The following is a 23,929-nucleotide window of genomic DNA, read 5'->3' as shown; positions in this document are numbered from 1 at the left end:
CACCTCTAGTATATTCTAGCCTTGTTTCTATCCTGTTATCCCCAGAAAACCTCAATCAAATGTGATCGCAAAATGAAGACATGTTCGGACATGGAAGGGCTCCAAGTTATCTTTCTACACACTTTTTCTAAGGAATTTATAAGACAGAGAAAGACATGGAATCCAATAAATAATGGATATAATCCAAGAGAGTAACTAAGGAAGACCCAGGATGGCAGATTTACAGGAGGCCTGCACAGTTACTAGTCACTGGTACAGCAGGAAGATGATGTGATTAAAATACATAGGGAAAGAAAAAAAAAGGTGGCAATTAAAACCTCCAGAAAAATCAACAACAAGAAAGAGTCTTAGTAACAACTGGAATAACACTTCACGTGATTTTAAGAATAACAGAGTAAGGAAGATTTATTTGAGCCTGATGTTTGGAGCTCTAACTGGTGGCCTAAGTAAGAGTCATGACATTAGACCTGTATAGAGAAGGAAATGTAATTCTAGCACACAAGTTTGCCTAGTACTGAACAATATTTACATAGTCATAATAATGTAATTTTTAAAAGGGTAGGCAACGACAGAGTAACTAAAAATTAACAGTTAAAACAAGGGTTGCCTCTGAAAGATGGAACAGAGGTAAGGATGCACAGGATACAAGATTTTATGATCATCAGCTCTTTCTAGACCTGTGCTGTCCAGAACGGTAGCCACCAGCCATGTGTGGCTCCAGAGTACCTGCAATATAGCTAGTCCTAATTGAGATTTGCCGTCTTCTGAACTGTGAAGACTCTGTATTTTTTTAAAAAGAATGTAAAATAGCTCATTAATCATTTTTAACTTTGTTTACATGTAGAAATATTTTGGATATTGGGTTCATTAAATGGCTTTTAGAAAATTTAAAATTATATATGTGACTCAGCGTATAGTACAACACTGTAAAGTAAACCATTTGATATATGTATACACATGACTGATGATCATTATATTACTAACAATATTATAAACTAAAAAATTCTCTCTGAATTGCTACAAAATCTTAATTAACAAGATCCAAATCAATGTCCATAGTAGTGCTGTAATAACTGGAAGGTCTAGGACAAATTTAGTGCTGAGACTGTGGCACAAAAACATGTACCTTACATCTTAGCCTAGAACTGCACCTGAGGAATTTCCTTAGTGGGAAGTGGGTTCCGGTCTCTTAAAAAAATAATCCCACTGTTTATAAAATACTGCTTTAAAAAATTATGAAAAACCTACATCAAAGCAGAGGGAATAATACAGTGAATTTCCTATTTCAAGCTTCAGTAATGAAAACATTTTGCCAAGTCTTGTTTTGATATCCTCTGCCACTTTATTTTCCTGGAGTATTTTAAGAGTATATCCCAGACACCATATTATTTAACCAATATAAGAACTTTCTACAAAGAAGAACTTTTATAAAGAAGAACTTTCTGTAACTATTTGGTAACCTGATAGTTCATACATATGTCTTTTCTATATGAATATATAAATTTTCACAGTCACAAGCAAGTGCCCTACTAACCAGCAATGATGACCAATAAGGGATTTTTGCATCATTTTGAACTCATGATTTCTAAAAATTATATGTCTAAATCTACTGCAAAGAGTCTTTCTGATGCTAAATTGCCCCAACACACTTTGAATGATCAGCTTAATCATCTGTATACACCTCATGCCCATGAACACATCATTCACATGCCTACATGTGTGATACTCAAGAGGTATCAATGAACTTAAAACAGAATTTTTTTGCAACATGATGGAGAAGTTTCATAATCTGGCCTCTGCCTCTATGTTCAACAACAGTTTGGCTCTCTCCCTCTTGCATACCATGCCTTAGCCACTAACATCTTTTCAGTTCCTCAAACATGCCACATCTGTTATTTTCTTAGAGCATCATGCCTTCTTCCCAGCCTCTGACTGAAACCAATCCCTATATGGCTGGTTCCTTCCCATGCTTCAGTTCTCTGTTTCAAAGCATCTCTCCTGACAACTGATATTGTTTCTCTATCATTTTCTATTACTTCATCATTTTTTTTCTTATTTTCTTTCTCTCTTTTTTTTTTTGAGATGGAGTTACGCTCTTGTTGCCCAGACTGGAGTGCAATGGTGCGATCTTGGCTCACTGCAACCTCCGCCTCTTGGGTTCAAGCAATTCTCCTACCTCAGCCTCCCGAGTAGCTGTGATTACAGGTGTGCGCCACCATGCCCGGCTAATTTTTTGTATTTTTAGTAGAGACGGGGTTTCACCACGTTAGCCAGGATGGTCTTGATCTCCTGACCTCATGATCTGCCCGCCTCGGCCTCCCAAAGTACTGAGATTATAGGCATGAGCCACTGTACCTGGCCTTTTCATTCCTTTAAATAGAAAAAAGCTTACTTTTTAAATTGTCCCTCTACTGCAGAGAATTACAGAATTCCAACGGAGGCAAGAACCATGTCAGTTTTATTCACCCAGCAACATATACCACAGAGTGAGATTTCAAATCTTTACTGAATAAATGTAGAATAATGGAGATGCAAAGGGCAAAGAATACCAATTCCAAACACCATAGTTTCAAGGGAATTCCTCTACGGTTGATATGAGAAAACATATTCAGGTAGAGTCTACCATTAAACCTTTTGAAATAATAAAAGAGAAACACCAGTACCATGATATCCTTCTGTGGGATGACTTTACTAACATTTAATCTAAAAGGGACAGTTTTCTTACTATGAAGTTAGGGTGGAAATGGCTGTGTTGGTCTTTTGGTGATCGAAATGGCATCTGATTCTCCAAAGCAAAAATTATAAGCAATTTTAAAATAAGCGATTTACAAATGGTTTTGCATATTCTATACTTATTAAGTTACTGATCCTATGAAAGAGAATGCAGTGAGCCAAACAATAGACAAGCAATTTGACTCTTAACAATGATTTTTAACATAATATAAAAATTATTAACATTTCTAGATAACTAGCACAAGTTATTTAGAAGACTTGAGTATCCTGAGAGAATATAATGCTTAAGTTTTATCTTCATTATTACTTTTTTTTTTAAATTTAAAATATTCTGGCTCAAGGGAAGAATTAGACATGAACGCATACTGTTTTTAAAGTATGATGACCCAGTCAGGCGCAGTGGCTCACACCTGTAGTCCCAGCACTTTGGGAGGCCAAGGCAGGCAGGTCAGGAGTTTGAGACTAGCCTGGCCAACACAGTGAAACCCTATCTCTACAAAAAAAATACAAAAAATTAGCCGAGCATGGTGGTGCATGCCTATAATGCCAGCTGCTCGGGAGGCTGAGGCACAAGGATCCCTTGAGCGCGGGAGGTGGAGGTTGCAGTGAACCAAGATTGTGCCACTGTACTCTAGCCTGGGTGACAGAGCAAGACTTCATCTCAAAAAAAAAAAGTTATCGTGAGACCCAAGAACTTTAGTAAACTAACCAAACATAATTCTCAGGTCAAACTCACCTATTTTGCCTTGTAGCTTCTCGTCTCATTCTTTTAGGAGGAATTGGACAATCTGTCATCTCAACCTTTGGTGAATGACGCAATGAGTCATTACACTTACGTATGGGAGTCATACCTGTGAAGATGGAAAATGTAGAAAGTTAACCTTACAATAAAAACAATGGAATTATTATATGAGAGAAATGCAAACATGAATATGTCATAATTTATAGAAAATGAATTAAGAAAGAATACTGAGAATGCCTCTTACTACTTCTGGTGAAAGAAGAGTTTATAACCATTTATCAGATAGGACTTGGAGGTTAAGAGTTTTTGTTAAGTTCTGAATCATCTGCATTCTTTTTTCTTACAGTTGGATTCTCATCAAAAATATTTATCTCCATATAAAGGAAGTAGAAGTTAACAAAAAGTAAAGACTTACCTAGTTTCTCCTCTATTAGTTTGAGATTTTTCTCATGTTCATCAAGTTCTTGCTTTTTCTTCTTCATATCCGGAGTGCGAAGGTACTCTAATTGACTGTTAAGATCCTTATTCACACTGTCTACTTTGCACACAGCAGAACGATACTGCTGAAGAAGATCTGTAAAGAAACCAAATGCATTTGACTAAATTACTGATATCAAACCAAACTCACATTTTAGGGGAAAAAATGAGCAACACTGGGATTTGTGTTATGGTAACATGGGATCTACTTTTAAAGCCACAAAACATTCAATATAAACAAATGAAATTAAAAAAGCATAGTTAAGATCCCAGCACAAACTTGTTAACTTTAACTTTCTTTCTTTGACTTAAGTTTACTTCTGTCAGGGAAGAGTTCTCTATATAAAAAGTGCTCTGTTTTTACTGGATCACTCTCTCAAGCCAATGTTTATATCTTGTCTGATATTCAGTATTCAATATAATTCCATGTGGACAAATTTGGCAGGGGGAAGGCAAATATATTAAATATTGTATTGTTAGAAAATCACTACTTCCCAAATGAAAACTGATGAGGTTACAGGGGGTTTCTAATAAAAAGATGTGTAAGTGTAACTGACAGTGAGCATGCTGTGGTTCAAACTTGGCAGCACTGCAACTCATTAATTCTTATTTTTTGTACTGTAAAAAAAAAATCATTGCTTCCAAAAAGCATGGCTATTATTTTTAAACACAGAATTTTTAGGCCGGGCGTGGTGGCTCACGTCTGTAATTCCAGCACTTTGTGAGGCTGAGGCGGGTGGATCATGAGGTCAGGAGATCAAGACCATCCCTGTCTAACACAGTGAAACCCCGTCTCTACTAATAATACAAAAACAAAATTAGCCGGGCATGGTGGCGGGTGTCTGTAGTCCCAGCTACTCAGGAGGCTGAGGCAGGAGAATGGCATGAACCCGGGAGATGGAGCTTGCAGTGAGCCGAGATTGTGCCACTGCACTCCAGCATGGGTGACAGAGTGAGACTCTGTCAAAAAAAAAAACATAGAATTTTTTAAAAACACACTCAGAAAAATACTTCACTTTCAAAAAACTTACTTTGTCTAAAAATGTATTACATTATTCAAATTAATGACCTGGGAAAATGTCCACCATAGAAAAGTATATAGAAAAGGACTATAAAACCAAATTGTTAGAATAATCCAACTTATTTTAAACTAATATACTCCCACATGTATAGACAAAAGGCTGGAATGTGATACAATAAATTATTAACAATGTTTAATCTGTAGGTTTGGGAATTATGAGTTCTTTTAAAAATTCATGATGCTTGCCTGTATGTTCCAATTTTTTTCCACAGTGATCAAGTGTTCTTTTTGCCATAAATTTTGAAATTCCAAAAAAGTATTATATTATTCAGGTTTGAGATTATTGCCTGTCTCCATGATTTACTAGACACTAAGTATTAAATAGTGACTATACTCTACGCTAAGGGTTAGTAAACTACCACTCATGGGCCAAGAATGGTTTATTTCAGTTTTTTGTTTGTTTTTTAAGACAAGGTCTCACTCTGTCACCCAGGATGGAGTACAGTGACACAATCACTGCTCACTGCAGCCTCATCTTTGCAGGCTCAGGTGATTCTCCCATCTTAGCCTCCTGAATAGCTTGGACTACAGGCAAATTGGCCACCACACCTATCTAATTTTTGTAGAGACGGGGTTTCACTATGCTGTTCGACCTTTGGGAGGCCAAGGTGGGTGGACTGCTTGAGCCCAGGTTGGTCTTGAAATCCCGGGCTCAGGCGATCTGACCATCTTGGGCTCCTGAAGTGCTGGGATTACAGAAGTGAACCACTGGCCCATCCAGTTTAAAATGGTTAGATTTTAAATAGTTATATAAATATCTTCATAACATCATCCTTGATTTTGCCACTTGGTTTGCAAAACTTGAAACATTTAGCATCTGGGTAAGACTCTAGTCACACATCAAGATGATCAACATCCATGGGAATGGACATATAAACATTCAAACACTTAACAAACATATATAAGTGGTTTATAAATAAAACTGTGGAAGAAATTATTTAAGAGTACAGAGTACATTAGGTGTAACATAAGATATTCTATACTTTAAGGGTCAAGAGTAGTGTTTTCAAAAGAAACCTACCCAATATTCTAGAAATCCACACTTAGAATGAGTGGCCAAATTACATGTACACATCTGTGTGTGCTTGTGAATATATTCATATTTAAATACAAATTCTATATGTGAAATTGAGTGATGATAAGACCCTTATGTTCCTTATGCTTTATGATTTGAGAACTTTATTCTGGTCTGACAGCACTTCTAATTCCACATTAAAACAATGTTTTCTTTTCTTTTCTTTTTTTTTTTTTTTTGAGACGGAGTCTCGCTCTCTCACCCAGGCTGGAGTGCAGTGGCACGATCTTGGCTCAATGCAAGCTCCACCTCCCAGGTTCACGCCCTTCTCCTGCCTCAGCCTCCCGGGTAGCTGGGACTACAGGCACCCGCCACCACGCCCAGCTAATTTTTTTGTATTTTCAGTAGAGACAGGGTTTCACTGTGTTAGCCAGGATGGTCTCGATCTCCTGACCTCGTGATCCACCCGCCCCAGCCTCCCAAACTGCTGGGATTACAGGCATGAACCACCAGGCCTGGCCTCAAGCAATGTTTTCTACATACATAAAATAATACTTATTTTTGTATGTAAATGAGTCACAATATTAAGATAGGCCATTTCAACGTGTCCAGGAGAATGACTATGTAAAGCTACTAGAAACAACACAAAAGGATTGAAAGTATATCTGAAAGGCTGTTATCAGGTAAGTGTGTTAAGGACTGCCCAAACATGAGTTAATAGAAGGCTGAAGCAACTTTCTCACCACTGAAGGATTTATGCAGTTAGATGCATAGACTTTCCTAAATACTATTTAGTGCTCTTCAAACTTTGTGCTCCATATAATTCTAAGAAACTTATTGGCAAAAAAACTGATAAGCACTTATGCCTGGGAAAAACTACAAGAAAAAATACACCAGAACCTCTGCTTTGACTTGCTTCAAATAACCCACCCAGGAAGAGGAGGATAGAGGCAAGCTGTGACAGGGTGGGTGTAAATGAAACAAGACTGGCTATGTTTTAATAATCAAAGCTAGGTGACAGGTCCATGAGAGATCATACTGCTCTATTCCCATAACAAAACAAAATACCCTTTCCCTGAAAGCCAGAGTGCGTAACTAATCTTCGTCACTATTCATAAAAATATTAATGGCTTTATTTAAAAAACCATAATAATTGACCGTAATATTGACAGCTTAGTATTATAATAAATCAAGTATGAAAACAATAAAGTGTAAGTAATGTCTAACCTGGTCAGACATATAATATTTTAAAGTATATGAATATAATAAAAATGTTAATACTTTTGATGATGTCATGATTACAAACTATGTATTACAGCAGTCCCTCCTTTTCCTCATGGGACATGTTCCAACACCCCCAGTGGATGTCCGAAACTCCCAATGGATACTACTGAACTCTGTCTGTGTAGTCATGTGTTGCTTAATGATGGGGATGTGCTCTGAGCAATATTTCATTAGGTTATTTCGTCATTGAGTGAACACAACAGAGTGTACTTACACAAACCTACATGGTATAGAGAGTCTACAATGCTCCTAGGGTATATGGTATGGCCCATTGCTCCGAGACTACAAACCTGTACAGCATGTGACAGTACTAAATACTGTAGGTAACTGTAACACAATGGTAAGCATTTGTGTATCTAAACATAGAAAAGGTAATCAACTCCATTATAATCTTATGGGACCACTGTCTTACATACAGTCTGTCTCTGACAGCCCTAGGCAGCCCATGAAAGTTGCGGGTTTTTTTTTAAGCAAATTTTATTTGTAAAGAAATATTTTTAACTCTATGAGCTCTTTTTGTACTTTATTGGTAAAGTTTAAAGGAGTAAATAACGGGAAATATTTGGGAATATAGTAGCTCTCAGTAAGTACAGTTTCAGATTTTACAATTCAATAAATATTTTGGAAATAGTTTACTATTATAAAATTAAACTAAGAGTTCTGACTACTGTTTCATCTTCAGGGTGTTTCTTTCCAGCCTTGGGTGGTCTTCTCACATACATGCACTAATTAGTACTCAGCTGGATACTGAAGGGAGACCTACTGAATTTCCAGAGCTCGCTCTCTCTCTCAAAGGCAGCTCTTGCCTTCCCAGTAACCTGTCTGTGAACTATAGTTGCCTTGACCTTCCTGGACTCCCAGCCTGTTCTTCTCAACTTTGAGACTACTGAGCTTCTTCCTGGGTTCCCCCTTTCTGTTTTACACAGTCTGGAAAATCTCTCCAGGCAGTAAGCTGAAGCAACCATAGGGCTACTTCAATTGATTTATATTTCTCAGGAACCACCATTCTTCATTGCTTGACATCCAAAGTCTTGAAAACTGTTCTTTCACATAGTTTGCTCAGTGCTTTGTTTTTTTGAGACAGAGCCTCACTCTGCCATCCAGGTTGGAATGCAGTAGCACAATCACAGCTCACAGCAAGCTCAGCCTCCCAAAGAAATGGGACTAAAAGAGCAAGCTACCAGGCCCAGCTAATTATTTTATTTTCTGTAAAGATGAGGTGTCACTATATTGCCCAGGCTGGTCTCAAGCGATCCACCCATCTTGGCCTCCCAAAGTGCTGGGATTACAGCCGTGAGCCACTATGCCTGGCCTCAGTGGTTTTTTTCTTTGGTTTGTTTCATGTAAGTTATTCCATCTTGGTGAGAAGCAGAAGTCTATGTTCTTAGGTATTCATTCATGTTTATTTTTCTCTGTATTTAAGGATCAAACATGTTTGGCTGCAGAAACACCTTTTAAAACTTATTTTTGTTGTTCTTGTATATGACTTTTTTCCTTTCCCATTGTATCTTCTAACTGCTTACTGTAATATTATATGAATGCTATTATTTTGTATGCTAATTTTATAACTTTCTCCCTTAATAAATTATTTTAATTTTTATCTTTGATTACCTTGGATTTTATAGGTATACTGTTAGACAATCTACAAATAGTTAGCATTTTTTTCCTTTCCAATTCTCATGACTTTGTTTTTCATTTTTAAAACTGATATATGATAGATGTACACATTTTCAGGGCACATGTGATATTCCGATACTTTATATAATGTGTCAAGATAAACTAAGGATAATTGGGATATCCCTCATCTTAATATTTTTTCTTCGTGCTAGGGACATTTGAATTATTTTCTTCTACCTATACTGTGGTATTTTGTTTTTTGAGATGGAATCTCACTCTGTCGCCCAGGCAGGAGTGCAGCGGTGTGATCTTGGCTTACTATAACCTCTGACTCCTGGGTTCCAAGCAATTCTCTTGTCTCAGCCTCCCAAGTAATTGGGATTACAGGTATGTGCCACTACGCCCAGCTAATTTTTTGTGTTTTTAGTACAGAGGGGGTTTCACCATTTTGTCCAGGCTGGTCTTGAATTCCTGACCTCAGGTGATCCACCCACCTCAGCCTCCCAGAGTGCTGGGATTACAGGCGTGAGACACCGTGTCTGGCCTGTAGTGTGTTCTGTCCTATACATACCAGCCTATGATAAATTTTAATTTATAAATTAGGCACAGCAGAGATTAACAATAAAACAGAATAAAAATATAGATAATAAAGTTATATGAACGTGGTGTTTCCCTCTCTCTTAAAAGTATCTTATTGTACTGCACTCACCTATTTTGGACTGTCATTCACTTCGGGTAACTGAATTTATAGAAAGCAAAACTGCAGGGGAGGGGGGACTTATGCAATTACTTATTGATTATAAGATGCATTTCTTCTTTTGAGTTATTATTAACAACTCTTTCTCTCTTCTGTCTACATTCTGGCTTCTACAGTGTGCTTAGTTATTTCCTTTGCATTTTAAAAGTAGTTCTATTTCCAAGCTCTCTACAGAAAACTTGAAATAATACAGATGCTCCTCAACTTACGATGAAGTTATGTCCCAATAAACCCATCATAACTTGAAAATATTGTAAAAGTTGAGAGTGCACTTTCAACTTATGATATTCTCAACTTATTAAGAGTTTATCCAGACACAGCCCATTGTAAGTGGAGAAGCACACTGAATGTGTACTGGTTTCACACCGTTGTGAAGTTGAAAAACGTAAGTTGAAACATCCTAAGTTTGTATAGGAAACAAGAAATGGTGGGGAAAAAATCAGAAGGTCTACTCTCTCACTTTTTTCTTTTCATTCCACAGGTTTACAGGTTTAATTTTTAACATGTGTGATATTTGTATTTTTATTCACCTTCCACTTAACCTTGACATAGACATTCTCCAGGTTACAAATTCAATTAAAGAATTTAACATTTCTATGTTTTACTTGAAAAACAAGGCTGTAGCCAGGCAGAGTGGCTTACATCTGTAATTCCTAGCACTCTGGGAGGCCAAGGCAGGCAGACTGCCTGGGCCCAGGAGTTTGAGACCAGCTGGGCAACATGGCAAAACCCCATGTCTACAAAAAAATAATAATAATACAAAAAAATTAGCCAATGTGGTGGCACAAGCCTGTAGTCCCAGCTATTCAAAAGGCTAAGGTGGGAGGATCACCTGATCCCGGTAAGATGGAAGGCTATGGTGAGCCATGAGTATGCCACTGCACTCCAGCCTGGGCAACAAAGTGAGACCCTTTCTCAAAAAACAAATGAAAAACAAAGCTGTGATACTCATCTGAATAAAACAATACCTTGTCTGTATTTAGGATTGTTTGTTTAGGCATGTTTCCTAGAAAATCAATTATACATTAGAAGAATATGAATTCGGCCGGGGGAGGTGGCTCACATTGTAATCCTAGCACTTTGGGAGGTTGAGGTGGGCCGATCACTTGAGGTCAGGAGTTCGAGACCAGCCCGGCAAACATAGTGAAACCCCATCTCTACAAAAATATAAAAATTAGCTGGGTGTGGAGGTGTGCACCTGTAATCCCAGCTACTCAGGAGGCTGAAGCACAAGAATCACTTGAATCTGGGAGGTGGAGGTAGCAATTAGATCAAGCCACTGCACTCCAGCTTGGGCAACAGAGTGAGACTCTGTCTCAAAAAATAAAATACAATAAAATAAAAAACATGAATATTAAAAACAATAAGTAAAACTTTCTGATTATAAAAGTGACACAATGCTCACTGAGGCAAGTCTGGAAAAATATATAGAAAGGGATAATGGAGAAAATTATCTCAATTATATAACCCAGAATTAAAAGTATTTTTCTTTCTACTTTCTTCAGTGTGCTAACAAATACACACACTATTCTAAACATGAGAAAGTTATCTATCCTTTTTGAACCTCAACTTCTTCATCTATAAGATGAAGATAACAGCAGTAAACAAGATCATTCATGTGACCTTAACAGGGTGTCTGCAATATAATAATATTTTATAATATGTAAATATCCAGTAATTTTTTTTCTTCTTATGCTCTGATTTGCTCTTATCTCATACTAATCATGCAAGACAATGTATAGGCAAATTATTTAGAAGACAAATAGTTTGCTTATAACTGTGCTAGTAGTGGACAATTTTTATGGTGATGGCCTTCCTCAAAATTGCTTTTGCTCTGAGAATGATTCCATGATACCCAGGGAAGGGTCTCCAAAGCTGTTTGCTTTATTTGATCCTTACTAAGTCTGGCTGACCTGGAAGGCGGTGGGCATTTCTCTCTCCTAGTAGTGGTGGGAGTTAAGTTATATTAAAACTCCAGGGTGAAGGTATCTGGAGCTCAAGGATGCTGACTGTCCCAGAGTCATCTTTGACTTCGTCTTAGCTGTTCCCATCTCCTGTAAATCTATGATTTCTTCCAGTTTCCTTCTAATAGATTCCTGTTTGGCTTAAAGTAGTCACGCATGGCTGCTATTGCTTACTTTATATACATTAGTACTTTATATACATTAGTAACCTTAAATGGTCTCCTTTGATTTGAGTTCTTATCAATGAATCATTAGTCTATATGTGGGAGTGTATCTTTGAATATATTTGTCAAGAAAGATAAGCAAATATTAAATATGACATCTGTGTATTTTTTAAGTTCCATAGGTAGTTCTTTCTGGTTTTGGGAACTACTGCCATAAAATGCTTAGGTATAGAGTCGAGGCCTTTTACATTAATTCATTGACCTTGATTAAAATGTTTTCTCTGATTTCTTACCAGTTTCTTTAGATATTCACTCATTGTACAGACTGTATGTGTTCACTGATGTCGTAAACAGAAGTATGACTCCTCTTACTACCACCTTTCTCAACTACTAATTTAAAAACTGAGGCCGAACTGATAGCCCCAAATGGAAATTACCTGCTATGGTTTGTGTGTCTCCACCAAAGCTCATGTTAAAATTTGACCCCTGGTATGGTGGTGATGGGAAGTGAGGCCTAATGTTGGGGTCATGAAGGCAGATCCCTCATGAATAGATTAGTGCCATCCCTAGGGAGTGAGTGAATTCTTGCTCTGTTCCTAAAAGCTGGTTGTTAAGAGCCTGGCACCTTCCCTCCCCTCCCCTTTTGCTTCCTTTCTTAAGATGTTATCTTTTTCTTAAGATGTTATCTTTGCACATGCCAGCTCCTCTTCATCTACTGTGATTGGAAGCAGTCTGACACCCTCACCAGATGCAGATGCCCAATCTTGAACTTTTCAGCCAGAAGAACTGAATGCCAAATTAAGTATCTCTTTCTTTATAAATCACCCAGCTTCAGGTATTCCTTTATAGCAACACAAAACAGACTTAAGACACTGCTCAAATTCCTCAACAGTAGAATAAATTGTACATTTCATTCACACAATGAAATATTCTCCTGCAATGAAAATGAACTGCATGCATAGTGTTGAATGAACAAAACCAGACATATAAAAAAGTATGCACTGCAAAATACCAAGTATATAAAGTACTAAAATGGGCAAAATTAATCTATGCTACTTTGTAAGTCAAGAAAGGTGTTATCCTTTGAGTATGCAGTGGTGGGTAGGAAGTGGAGGAGCCAAAAAGAAATCTTCTACAGTACTGGTGTTTCTTTTTTATCTTTTTTTTTTTTTTTAATACAGAGTTTTGCTCTTGTCACCCAGACTGGAGTGCAATGGCACAATCTCTGCTCACTGCAACCTCTGCCTCCCAGGCTCGAGTGACGCTCCTGCCTCAGCTTCGTGAGTAGCTGGGACAACAGGCACCTGCCACCATGGCCAGCTAATTTTTGTATTTTTAGTAAACATGGGGTTTTACCATGTTGGCCAGGCTAGTCTTGAACTCCTGACCTCAGGTGATCTGCCTGCCTTGGCCTCCCAAAGTGCTGGGATTCCAGGTGTGAGCCACCACGCCCAGTCTGATGTTCTATTTTTTAATACAAGTGCAGTGTTCATGTTGTGAAGATCCATCAAGCTGAATGTTCACGAAATATGCACATTTTTCTGTGTATTTTACTTTAATAAAAGTAAACAAAGTGGCCAGGCACAGTGGCTCATGCCTGTAATCCCAGCACTTTGGGAGGCCAAGGAAGGTGGATCACTTGAGGCCAGGAGTTCAAACCCCATCTCTACTAAAGAGACAAAAATTAGCCAGGTGTGGTGCCACATGTCTGTAATCCCAGCAACTGGGTGGCTGAGGCACAAGCACTGCTTGATCCCGGGAGGCCGTGGTTGCAGTAAGCTGAGATTGTGCCACTGCACTCCAGCTTAGGTGACAGAGTGAGACTCTATGTCAAGAAAAATAAAAATAAGAAAAAAGTAAATAAAAGTAAACAAAACGTTGCAAATACATACAATGAAATATATATTATTCAGCCTTTGTACAAAGGAAGGACATTCTAATACTTATTACATACAACATGGACAGACCTTGAGGACATTATGCTAAGTGAAACTAGCCAGTCACAAAAGGACAAATACTGTATGATTCCACTTATATGAAGTATCTAGAAGAGTCATATTCAGAGAGACAGAAAGCAGTATCATGTCACTCACTCCCAAGTAGTATAATTGTCAGGGAATGGATAATGGAGAATTTATACAAAGTTTCAACTATGCATACTGAAAACAGTTCTGGAGATAGAATGAACAACAATGTGAATGCACTTTTTTTTTTTTTGAGATAGAGTCTCTGTTGCCGAGGCTGAAGTGCAGTGGTGCAATCTCAGTGCACTGCAACCTCCGCCTCCTGGGTTCAAACGATTCTCCTACCTCAGCCTCCCGAGTAGCTGGGAATACAGGCACATGCCACCATGCCCAGCTAATTTTTTTTTGTATTTTTAGTAGAGGCAGGGTTTCACTGTGTTAGCCAGGATGGTCTTGATCTCCTGACCTCGTCATCTGCCAGCCTCAGCCTCCCAAAGTGCTGGGACTACAGGCGTGAGCCACCGAGCCCAGCTGAACTGTACTCTTAAAAATGGTTAAGATGGTAAATTTTATGTTATATGTATTTTGCAACTAAAAGAAAGTTAACAACAAACTGCTCTGTGTTGGGAAAGTAGACAGTTGAGTGTATGAGAATTAATTATATAAATTAAGAGCAAATAGGCTCTAAGGTAATGGATGGTAAGGAGACTTCCTGGTAAGTATATCCACTGCAGAGCACAGATGTGCAGAGATAATTATATTGGCTAATTAGATGCAAAGGGACACAGCCTGTAGAAGGGAAAAATAGGCAGGAGATCACATGTCATACACTTTCTAATAAGCCTTAATTTTTCTAGATAGTTACAAATTTCAAGATAAAAATAAGTATTATGATTATGTAATAAAATACTGACTTATTCAATAAGCAGAGAAATTTCTTTTTTTTAAGAGATGGAGTCTTGCTATGTTGCCCAGGTTGACCTCAAACTCCTGGGCTCAAGCAACACTCTTGTGTTAGCCTCCCGAGTAGCTGGTAACAGAGGCATGCGCTACATATAAGAATGAAAATACAAAGGATAAAGCTACTATTTACATAACTCTAAACTACCTGATATAAAAAAGCTGAAAGTAGTAGACAAAAACATCTTACTTACATTTGTTACTTATTTACATTTGTTAAGTTTTCACGTTAGATTCTCAAAACATAAGCTCTTAAAAAAAAGGTAAAATTAAATTAGAAATTGCTATTTAAGTACTTATTGAACTTACCTATTTGTTCCCCTAAGATCAGACACTGTTTTGGTACTGGAGCTCCAAATACCATTCCCCGAAGTTTATCCATTGGAGGAGCTTTATTCTGAAGGCCCCCAAACTTTCCATTACTTCGAATTCGATCTCCATCTCTGGTCAGCAGTGTAGGACAGTGTGTAATTTTAACAACCTATTGTAAGTAAGTGAATAGTAAGTAGTGAGCAACTTATTTCAACTGCTCCAAAAAAATTTCTGAGATTAGAAATGACAGGATCACGGTAGTATTTTCAAAAAATTAGTAACTAGCGATGTGTAAGATAAACTGGAGGGAAAAATCCAGAGGCGGAGAGATGAATTAGACAACTTTTCAAATGTCAGCCTAAACTAGAACAGTGACAACGCAAGTGAAAAAAGTAAATGATGGATCGGTAAGTGGAAGGAAGAGGACAGTCCAGAGACTTCCATGCTTTGGAACCCGTGGCAGTTAAGTATCAAGGTAGCATCACCAACCCAGTTTCCTCTGTTAGATTTAAGTTTTTTAGATGACCAAAAGATAGCAAAAGGAGAGTATTACATTGACGAAAATACAGACTGGAAAGCACTAGACTGACTCTTCTAAAGACAATACTATGGTTTTAGGTATGGGAAGATAAAGAGGTGATCATTTGAGAGTTAGGGGAAGTGAAATCATGAAGAAAAAACTGAAGTCATGGATAGGAAAAGATAAGGGTTAAGAATTAAATTCTTATATCAGGTGTGGTGGCTCACGCCTATCCCAGCACTTTGGGAGGCCAAGGCAGGCAGACCACGAGGTCAGGGGTTCAAGACCAGCCTGATCGGCATATTGAAACCCCCATCTCTACTAAAAATACAAAAATTAGCTGGGCATGGTGGCATGCGCCTGTAATCCTAGCTACTCAGGAGGCTGAGGCAGGAGAATCGCTTGAATCCAGGAGGCAGAGGTTGCAGAGAGCCAAGATCGCACTACTGCACTCCAGTCTGGGCAACAGAGCCAGACTCTGTCTCAGAAAGAAAAAAAAAAAAATTCTTCAGAGAAGTCAGAATAAAAGAAAAACACTGGATTTAGTATGTCATGATCTAGAAGAATGTTCTTGCAAAAAAGGTTCAGAAAATATTAAAAAATAAAAGTTAAACTTCATGGGTAACCAGAGACGTGGAATTCAAATAAGATATTTTTACTACTCAATATGTTAAAATACACACACACACCCCCCTTTGATGGGGGGCTATGGAAAAAGGGCCTTCTTGTACTCATATGCCCTGGGACAGCCCTTCTTAAAGGAAACAGGACAAGTGTTTAAAAGTTTAACATTCTGTACGATTCAGCAATTCTACTTCTAAGAATCTTATCAGGAAAAAATAAAAAATGTGAACGATGTACACTGAAATATTGTTTTAATAATGAAAAGTAGTAAACTTACATGTCTCAACAAGTTATACAAGTAAATTACGGCACATCCATACAATGAAATAGCATACATACATTAATGAAGAACATTGTAATTTTAAACAAGTATAAAAATGTTGTCCAATCTAATATTGGGGCTAAATAGCCTCTGAATTATATATATACAAGATAAACTAAATGTAATAAGACGATTATTTGAAGAAATCCTGTGGTGAATTCTTTGGTAAAGCCAGTATTTACAAATTCAAAAATCATTTGTTTTTATAAGAAATAACAACTTAATTTCTTAGTTTTGGTTTGGGTTTATATGTTTTCTAGTGGTGAACGACGACAACAAAAATACAGACTGGCTTCACATGTTACCACTTATCAAGATTCAGGTAATCAATGTTTCTAAGGATTTAATATCTTTGTTTTTGTTTTGTTTTGTTTTGTTTTTGAGTTGTGGTCTCGTTCTGTTGCCCAGGCTGGAGTGCAGTGGCATGACCAGGGCTCACTACAGACTCCAACTTCTGGGTTCAAACAATTAACCCAACTGAGCCTCCTGAATAGCTGGGACTACAGGTGTAAGCCACCATGCCTGGTTACTTTTTTTTTTTTTTTTAAACTTTGTAGAGTTAGCGTCTATGTTGCCCAGGCTGGTCTCGAACTCTTGGCTTCGAGTGATATTACTGCCTTGGCTTCTCAAAGTGCTGAGATTACAGGCAGGAGTCATCATGCTCAGCCTAATATGATCTTAAATAAATACACTAAAATGTATAGATTTTCTATTCTCTTGTTAATAGACAATATGAGGGAAGCGTTATGGTAGAAGGACAGACAGTTTGGCTCTCCTTTTATGATGATTCTGGAAATACTACTTTCACAGACAGTTTCTCAATTCTCCCTCAACCTCATGATTCTACCTCATTAAGTACACTATTAGGATAAAAAAAGTCATGACAGCACTTGCAAATTCTGCAAATTCTGGAATGAACAACAATATTACAACTCTGAAATCCAACAATGTTACCAAGGAATGTCATAAGAGCTTTTTCTCAGAAGAGTTTTAAAATAATATTTGATTGGCAAAGTTACATATGACTTCATTTAGAAATCTGGAAGCAAGGAAATCAATTATGTGCTATTATCAATTATGAAGAACAAATACTATTCCTTTTTTGTCACATATGTGCTATAACATTTTTGCAAAACTAGTATTGGTATCTTTGATCAGTTTTAAGATATTTTCAGTCATTAGTTCTTCAAATATTGCCTACAATCCTTTTATAAACTCTCTCCTCTCGACACTCTGATTAAATTTTGGTTAGATGCTCTCTCATTCTACCCTCCATGTCTCTTCAACTTCTTTGTCTTACATTCCATTTTCTCTTTCTCTCTGGGCTGCAGTCTGAATATTTTTTTCTGACCCTCTTTTTAATTCACAAATTCTTAAGATGTTAAACCTGCTCAGTTAGTATTTAATTTGTTATAATCTTTTCATTTTTAGAAGCTCTATTTGATTTTTCTAAGTTGACTTATTCTTTTCTCATTTTCAACACTTTCATTTTTTGAACTATTTTAATCAACTATTAATATAGATATTTTTCAATTTAACTTGTTCTTTTCTCATTTTTCAACACTTTCATTTTTTGAACTATATTAATCAAATATTAACACTTTGAAAATATTTGCTCTCATTTTCAATGTGGAAATTATTTCCATTCAAAAACAATGGTGAAATTCCTCCAGAAAACATTTGTGTTTACTTCAATCAGATATCTAAGGATACTACTAGTCCAGCACATGAAACCAAATGTTTACCTTGAAGGTTTTCAGAACATCTAAGTAGTATGAATACAGGTTGCAAAGAGATACTAGAGTCAATTGTTATGTTGATGAATTCTCTAGAAAAATGTTTAACTTTTTTACTTTTCCGCTTAGTCCCAAAGTTCAAGAGAGAATTTTCTGGTAGTTCCCTGAAGCAGCTGGAGTTGAGATGAAGGTGGCAGGTTTATATGTTTACTCTTACACTTAAGGTTTCTCCTCACAGAGGGGGTGTCCCCAGTTATCAGATTCCCCGTGTTGTTTAGAGCCCTGGGTTTTGTCTCCTACCCTCAAAAGCCCCTCGAGGGAGTAAAAAGTCAATGCTTAAGTTCAATTAGTTTGGCAAACGTTCTCACTGCAGAAATCTGGCATTAGTGTTCTGTTTATCTCTCCAGGTTCCCACTTCCACTTAGAATCCTTATTTTCTTGCCAAGTTCATTAAGATACATATCTGAAATCACATTTTAGCTAATCTCAGCTGGAGTTTCCAATGGCTATCTGGTTTGTCTAATTCATCATTGTATGACCCTCTGTGCACTGTGCCTAGTGATATGCTGGAACCAGCTTGTACTGGGTCACGAAAGCCAGGTCTCCTGAATACCACATTCGTATAGGCATGAAGGACTTCATATAGACTGCTGGAAATCATCCATGATACAAGTACTTACACCACAGAAATTGGCAAAAGCTACAAATCAGGGACTTCCACATGCCTCCTCAGAGAAATAGTTCAACACATAACAGCACACCACTGTCTCATACATAGTAAGTATCCAAATATCTCACTGAACAGGAGTCTTCCAGTTGATAACTTATCATCCTATTAGTTAGTTCTATCCTTACTAGCAAGCTTCTCGCCATCTCCAAACTGATTCCATGTTATCATAACATTTAATGGGTATGTTTCTATTTCATAATTTGGGATATATGAAAATGCTAATCACCACCAGAATATTGTAGCTCTCCCACCCACAGCCAGTTTCTGGTACAGTATATTATACTTATTATTAGGTTTACAAGGAAACGTTCATGAAGATGCCAAATACCATTTTCTAATTAGCTACATAATGCTCAATAATCCCAGTAATTTAGTTTTCCTAAACTACGATGAATTTATTATTGCCTTTAAAAAAAAAAAAAAAAAAAAAAGAGTCTTGCTCTGTTGCCTGAACTGGAGTGCGGTGGCATGATCTCAGTTCACTGCAACCTCCACCTCCCAGGATCAAGTGATTCTCCTGCCTCAGCCTCCTAAGTACCTGGGATTACAAGCACCTGCCACCACGCCCAGCTAATTTTTGTATTTTTAATAGAGACGTGGTTTCACCATGTTGGCCAGGCTGGTCTCGTAACTCCTGACCTCAAGTGATCCGCCTGCCTTGGCCTCTCAAAGTGCTGGGATTACAGGAATGAGCCACTGTACCCGGCACCCTATTACTGCTTCTTAACTAGGCCCAAAGAAAAATTACACCAGTTTAGTTCTAGCTCTGCTATAAATTAGTAAAGTGTGACTTGGGCCAAATCCCCCACCTCTTTAACAATTTTTATTTTTTTAGACAGAATCTCATTATATTGCCTAGGCTGGAGTGCAGTGGCTATTCACAGGCATGATCAGAGCACACGACAGCCTATAGCCTAGAACTCTTGGGTTCAAGCAAACCTCCCTTAGCTTCCTAAGTAGCTGGAACTACAAGTATGCATCACATGTCCAGCTCTCCATTATTTGTTCTCAGCCTAAGGTCTCTCATCTATTCTCACTGGTCCTAAATCATCCTAGATGATCCCTATGGTCCCCATGATTCTAGAATACACTATTTACAGATACTGGCTTAGATCAAATCCAGGGTACTTCCTGTAACATGTGTCCTTAGGGTCAAAATCAAGTCAAGGACGTTCCTTTGTTAAGACCTCTGAAAGATTTAAACTTCTGCCCTCCTGGATCCTCTTAGCTAGACAAAAGGGCTTCTAAAACTCTAAATGGCATTACCCTACTCTATCTCACCCTCATGGGTGAGAACAATAACCCTAGCAGACATCCCCAAAAGAACCCCTGGCCAATACCAGCTGATATGCCAGATGACAACAGATACTAGTTGCCAGCTACGTAAGGCAGACATTTTAGAGCTGCCACCACTCCAGTTCAACTAGCCAACATCACTTGGAGAAACCTACAAAGAGGACTGGTATGTTGTTGTTTAAACTTACAATTTAGAGTGTTATATATATAGCCGCAGTAAATAACTGAAATGTTTATTTTACCAAACTCCCCTCCAAAGGTGCTATGGGCTAAACTGTGCTCCCCCATAATCTTTTATATATTTATTTTTTACAAGACCAGTCAAGAAGACTAGTGAGAAGGGGAGGAAAGAATAAAACAAAGAGTTAGATCTATAGCTGATTGTGAACAATCAATTGAGATAACTCATTACCTTTGTTTGGGACCAGCCCCCGACAAATCCATGCTAAAGTCCTAACCCCCAGTCCCTCAGAATGTGACATTATTTGGAGATAGGGTCTTTACTGAGATAATCAAGTTAATTTGAGGTCATTGTGGTGGGCCCTAATCCAATATGACTGGTATCCTTACAACAAGGGAGAAATTTGAATACAGTCACACACAGATGTGAAGAGACGGGGGAAGACAGTCCTCATCTACAAGGCAGGGAGAGGCCTGGAACAGATCCTTCATTCATAGTCTTTAGAAGAAACCAACCCCACTGAAACTGTGAATTTGGATCTCCAATGTCGAGAATTGTGATACAATAAATTTCTATTATTTAAGCCACCCAGTCTGTTGTGGGACAGTAATATTTCTATCATTTACATCAGTTAATGGCTGCCCTAGAAAACTAATACAAAGAGCTACAGCAAATTACATTTTACACCAAAATTACCTGACAGTACTTTTTTCCAATGCTAACAGACACTGTTTTGAGTCTTAGACAATTTCATAGCCCCAAAACACATTTATTTAAATTTGTATCCTGGTCCATTCATTCCTACATTTTGCCTACTTTTATGTTGCTTATCAATTTGCAGAATTTAAATTGGTCTTGAAAAGGCTAGTCATTTATATATGTATCATCAAATGGACATGATACACATTAAAACTGAAGTCTACAAATTTAAAAAGAAATCAAATACATACCTCTTTTCTATAATGATTGGCTGCATCCAGATTATCCAAAATAATGGTGTCTCCTAACAGCATACCAAATACTAAAAAAGTCAATAAATGAATTTTGAAAATTATGATATTTTCCTTGGTCATATTAAAATATAATGCACATTGCAAGTCTTTCTTTGAAAGAATGCTAGTATTCGTTCTAATTTTATTTGACTGTCCTCTAAAAAATATTGGTAAAACTATGACTGATAAGCAAAATAAGAATATAAATTTTCATTATCAATAATTTATAGATTTGTATCACAAATTTTACATCTGTACAAAAGTAAAGCCACCATAATGTCTTTTACCTGTTTCACAATGTTCTACATTATCTGGAAATGTTAACAAGTCTCGAGCAAAGACTGGATCTCCAATGGGTTTAAAATACAATTTTCCATTTCGGAAATGAGGTAGAGGTCTAAATAAAAAGAAATTTTTAAAAGATATTAAAGTACATGACTTTTTTAATTTTAAAAAAGACAATATGGAAAACATGAATATATTACACATCATTTTGATCATACAATGAACTCCCAATCCACCACAAGTGATACTTCTAAATGATCAGCTATTATGCCCTTAGAAATGGAAACAATACTGACCATATAAAAAAATCTACTTGGTTTTATCTGTACTACTACCTTCTATTAGTTTGTATTAACAATATAATAATAGTTTCATTTGACAAGGAAAGAAAAAAAGTAGCCTCTAAAGCTGGTTCCAAACGAGAGTATGAATGACGTAACTGTTCACGTGAAGAGTGGTCACAGAATGACTAGGGGAAGGGGCAAGACCCAAGACTGAGAAACATATGAGGAAGGCAGCTCTATGTCCCCTGTCTCCTTGTCCTTCCGACACAATAGGAAGAGGAATTGAAGCCAGTAGATGATAACAATGGAATTTCAGAGATGGTAGTTGATTGGGGTGTCAGAGACTTTCCCTTCAACATAGGTGTGGAGGAGCTCTAGTTAACTCAATCCCAGTAAGAGAGAGAATACCAGAAACAGAGAGGATAACTCGTTTCTAGAACAAATGTTAGTCTTAAATGTCAAATCCATAATTTCCCTAAATCAAGGATCCTTAACTTAGTCTCCAGGGATTAAAGAGATAAATAAGCCCTCCTGGAGAAAAAAATTCTTCTCACAAAAAGCATTAGGGTGTGAGGGGTACATGCCTCTAGTCGTCCCAGTTACTTGGTAGGCTGAGGCAGGAGGATCACTTGAGCCCACAAGTTTGAGGCTGCAATGAGCTATGACTGTGCCTGTGAGTAGACACTGCACTCCAGTCTGGGCAAGAGTTAAACCCATTCTCTTAAGTGGGTTGGGCACAGTGGCTCACGCCTGTAATCCCAGCACCTTGGGAGGCCGAGGCGGGCGGATCACGAGGTCAGGAGATCAAGATCATCCTGGCTAACACGGTGAAACCCCATCTCCACTAAAAAAATACAAAAAAAATTAGCCGAGCGTGGTGGTAGACGCTTGTAGTCCCAGCTACTTGGGAGGCTGAGGCAGGAGAGTGGTGTGAACCCGGGAGGTGGAGATTGCAGTGAACCGAGATCGCGCCACTCCACTCCGGCCTGGGCGACAGAGCGAGACTCTGTCTCAAAAAAAAAAAAAAAAAAAAAAAAGCATTACCTTTATCAACACAGTAACAATGACCTGTCAGGATTTCCCATGCTGTTCCTTTGAGTACTGACTAGCTGCAGGGTAGCAGATTTTAGAATCCGATAGATCTGAGTTCAACATACAGCTGTTTTGTTTCCTCAATCTATTTTTAGATTTATAAGATGAAATAACAAGTTTACTGACATAGTAGGCTCTTAATGAGATCCCATTCTCCTTCAAGTCCCCATTCCTATGCAATTACAGGCCGTGAAAAGCTTTGTTTAGTAATCTGAGAAAATACTGACCAATATTCTGTTATACATTTTTATTTATTTTTTTGTTAGTATTTCCTTCCTGTCTTTAGGTGCATTTTTAAAAGTAGGCCTAATCAGAGTACACATAAAATATAAAAAAGGGCCTGGATGCAGTGATTCACACCTGTAATCCTAGCAGTATGGGAAACTGAGGTGGGAGGACTGCTTGAGCCCAAAAGTTTGAGACCAGCCTGGGCAATATAGCAAAAAAAAAAAAAAAAAAATTTAGCTGGGCATGCTGGCATGCACCTGTAGTCCCAGCTACTTGGGAAGCTGAGGTGCGAGGGTAGTTTGAATCCAGGGAGGTTGAGGCTGCACTGAGTTGTGATCACGCCCAGCCTGGCTGACAGAGCAAGACTGCATCTCAAAAAATAAAAATTAAAAAATTAAAAAAAAATTTTATGTCTTTGTATTTTTTATGTCTTGTGTATATACATTACATATACATGTATGTCTTTGTGTGTATACATTACATATATAAATAACATTTAATTGGCAAATAAAACATAGCCAGCATATGTAATGAAAAATGCCCATTTGTGATGAAGACAAAAATAATGT

The 23,929-nt window shown here is 37.6% G+C and overlaps 1 protein-coding gene across 3 annotated transcripts in view; it reads right to left on the bottom strand.

The window, feature by feature from the left end:
- The window catches only part of SMCHD1 (structural maintenance of chromosomes flexible hinge domain containing 1), a 151,132-nt gene that overhangs the window by 5,490 nt on the left and 121,713 nt on the right, over positions 1-23,929 (bottom strand). For all 3 annotated transcript variants that reach the window (XM_077974544.1, XM_077974543.1, NM_001258166.1), the window contains 5 exon segments: positions 21,759-21,868; positions 21,430-21,500; positions 15,068-15,239; positions 3,891-4,049; positions 3,470-3,584 (listed from right to left, as the gene is read on the bottom strand). In XM_077974544.1, coding sequence (XP_077830670.1) covers positions 3,470-3,584; positions 3,891-4,049; positions 15,068-15,239; positions 21,430-21,500; positions 21,759-21,868 — 627 coding nt within the window.

Source organism: Macaca mulatta, chromosome 18 (genome assembly GCF_049350105.2).
Source record: "Macaca mulatta isolate MMU2019108-1 chromosome 18, T2T-MMU8v2.0, whole genome shotgun sequence".
NCBI lineage: Eukaryota > Metazoa > Chordata > Mammalia > Primates > Cercopithecidae > Macaca > Macaca mulatta.
The sequence above is the reverse complement of the archived record's forward strand: the minus strand, read 5'-3'. Positions and strand labels throughout refer to the sequence as shown.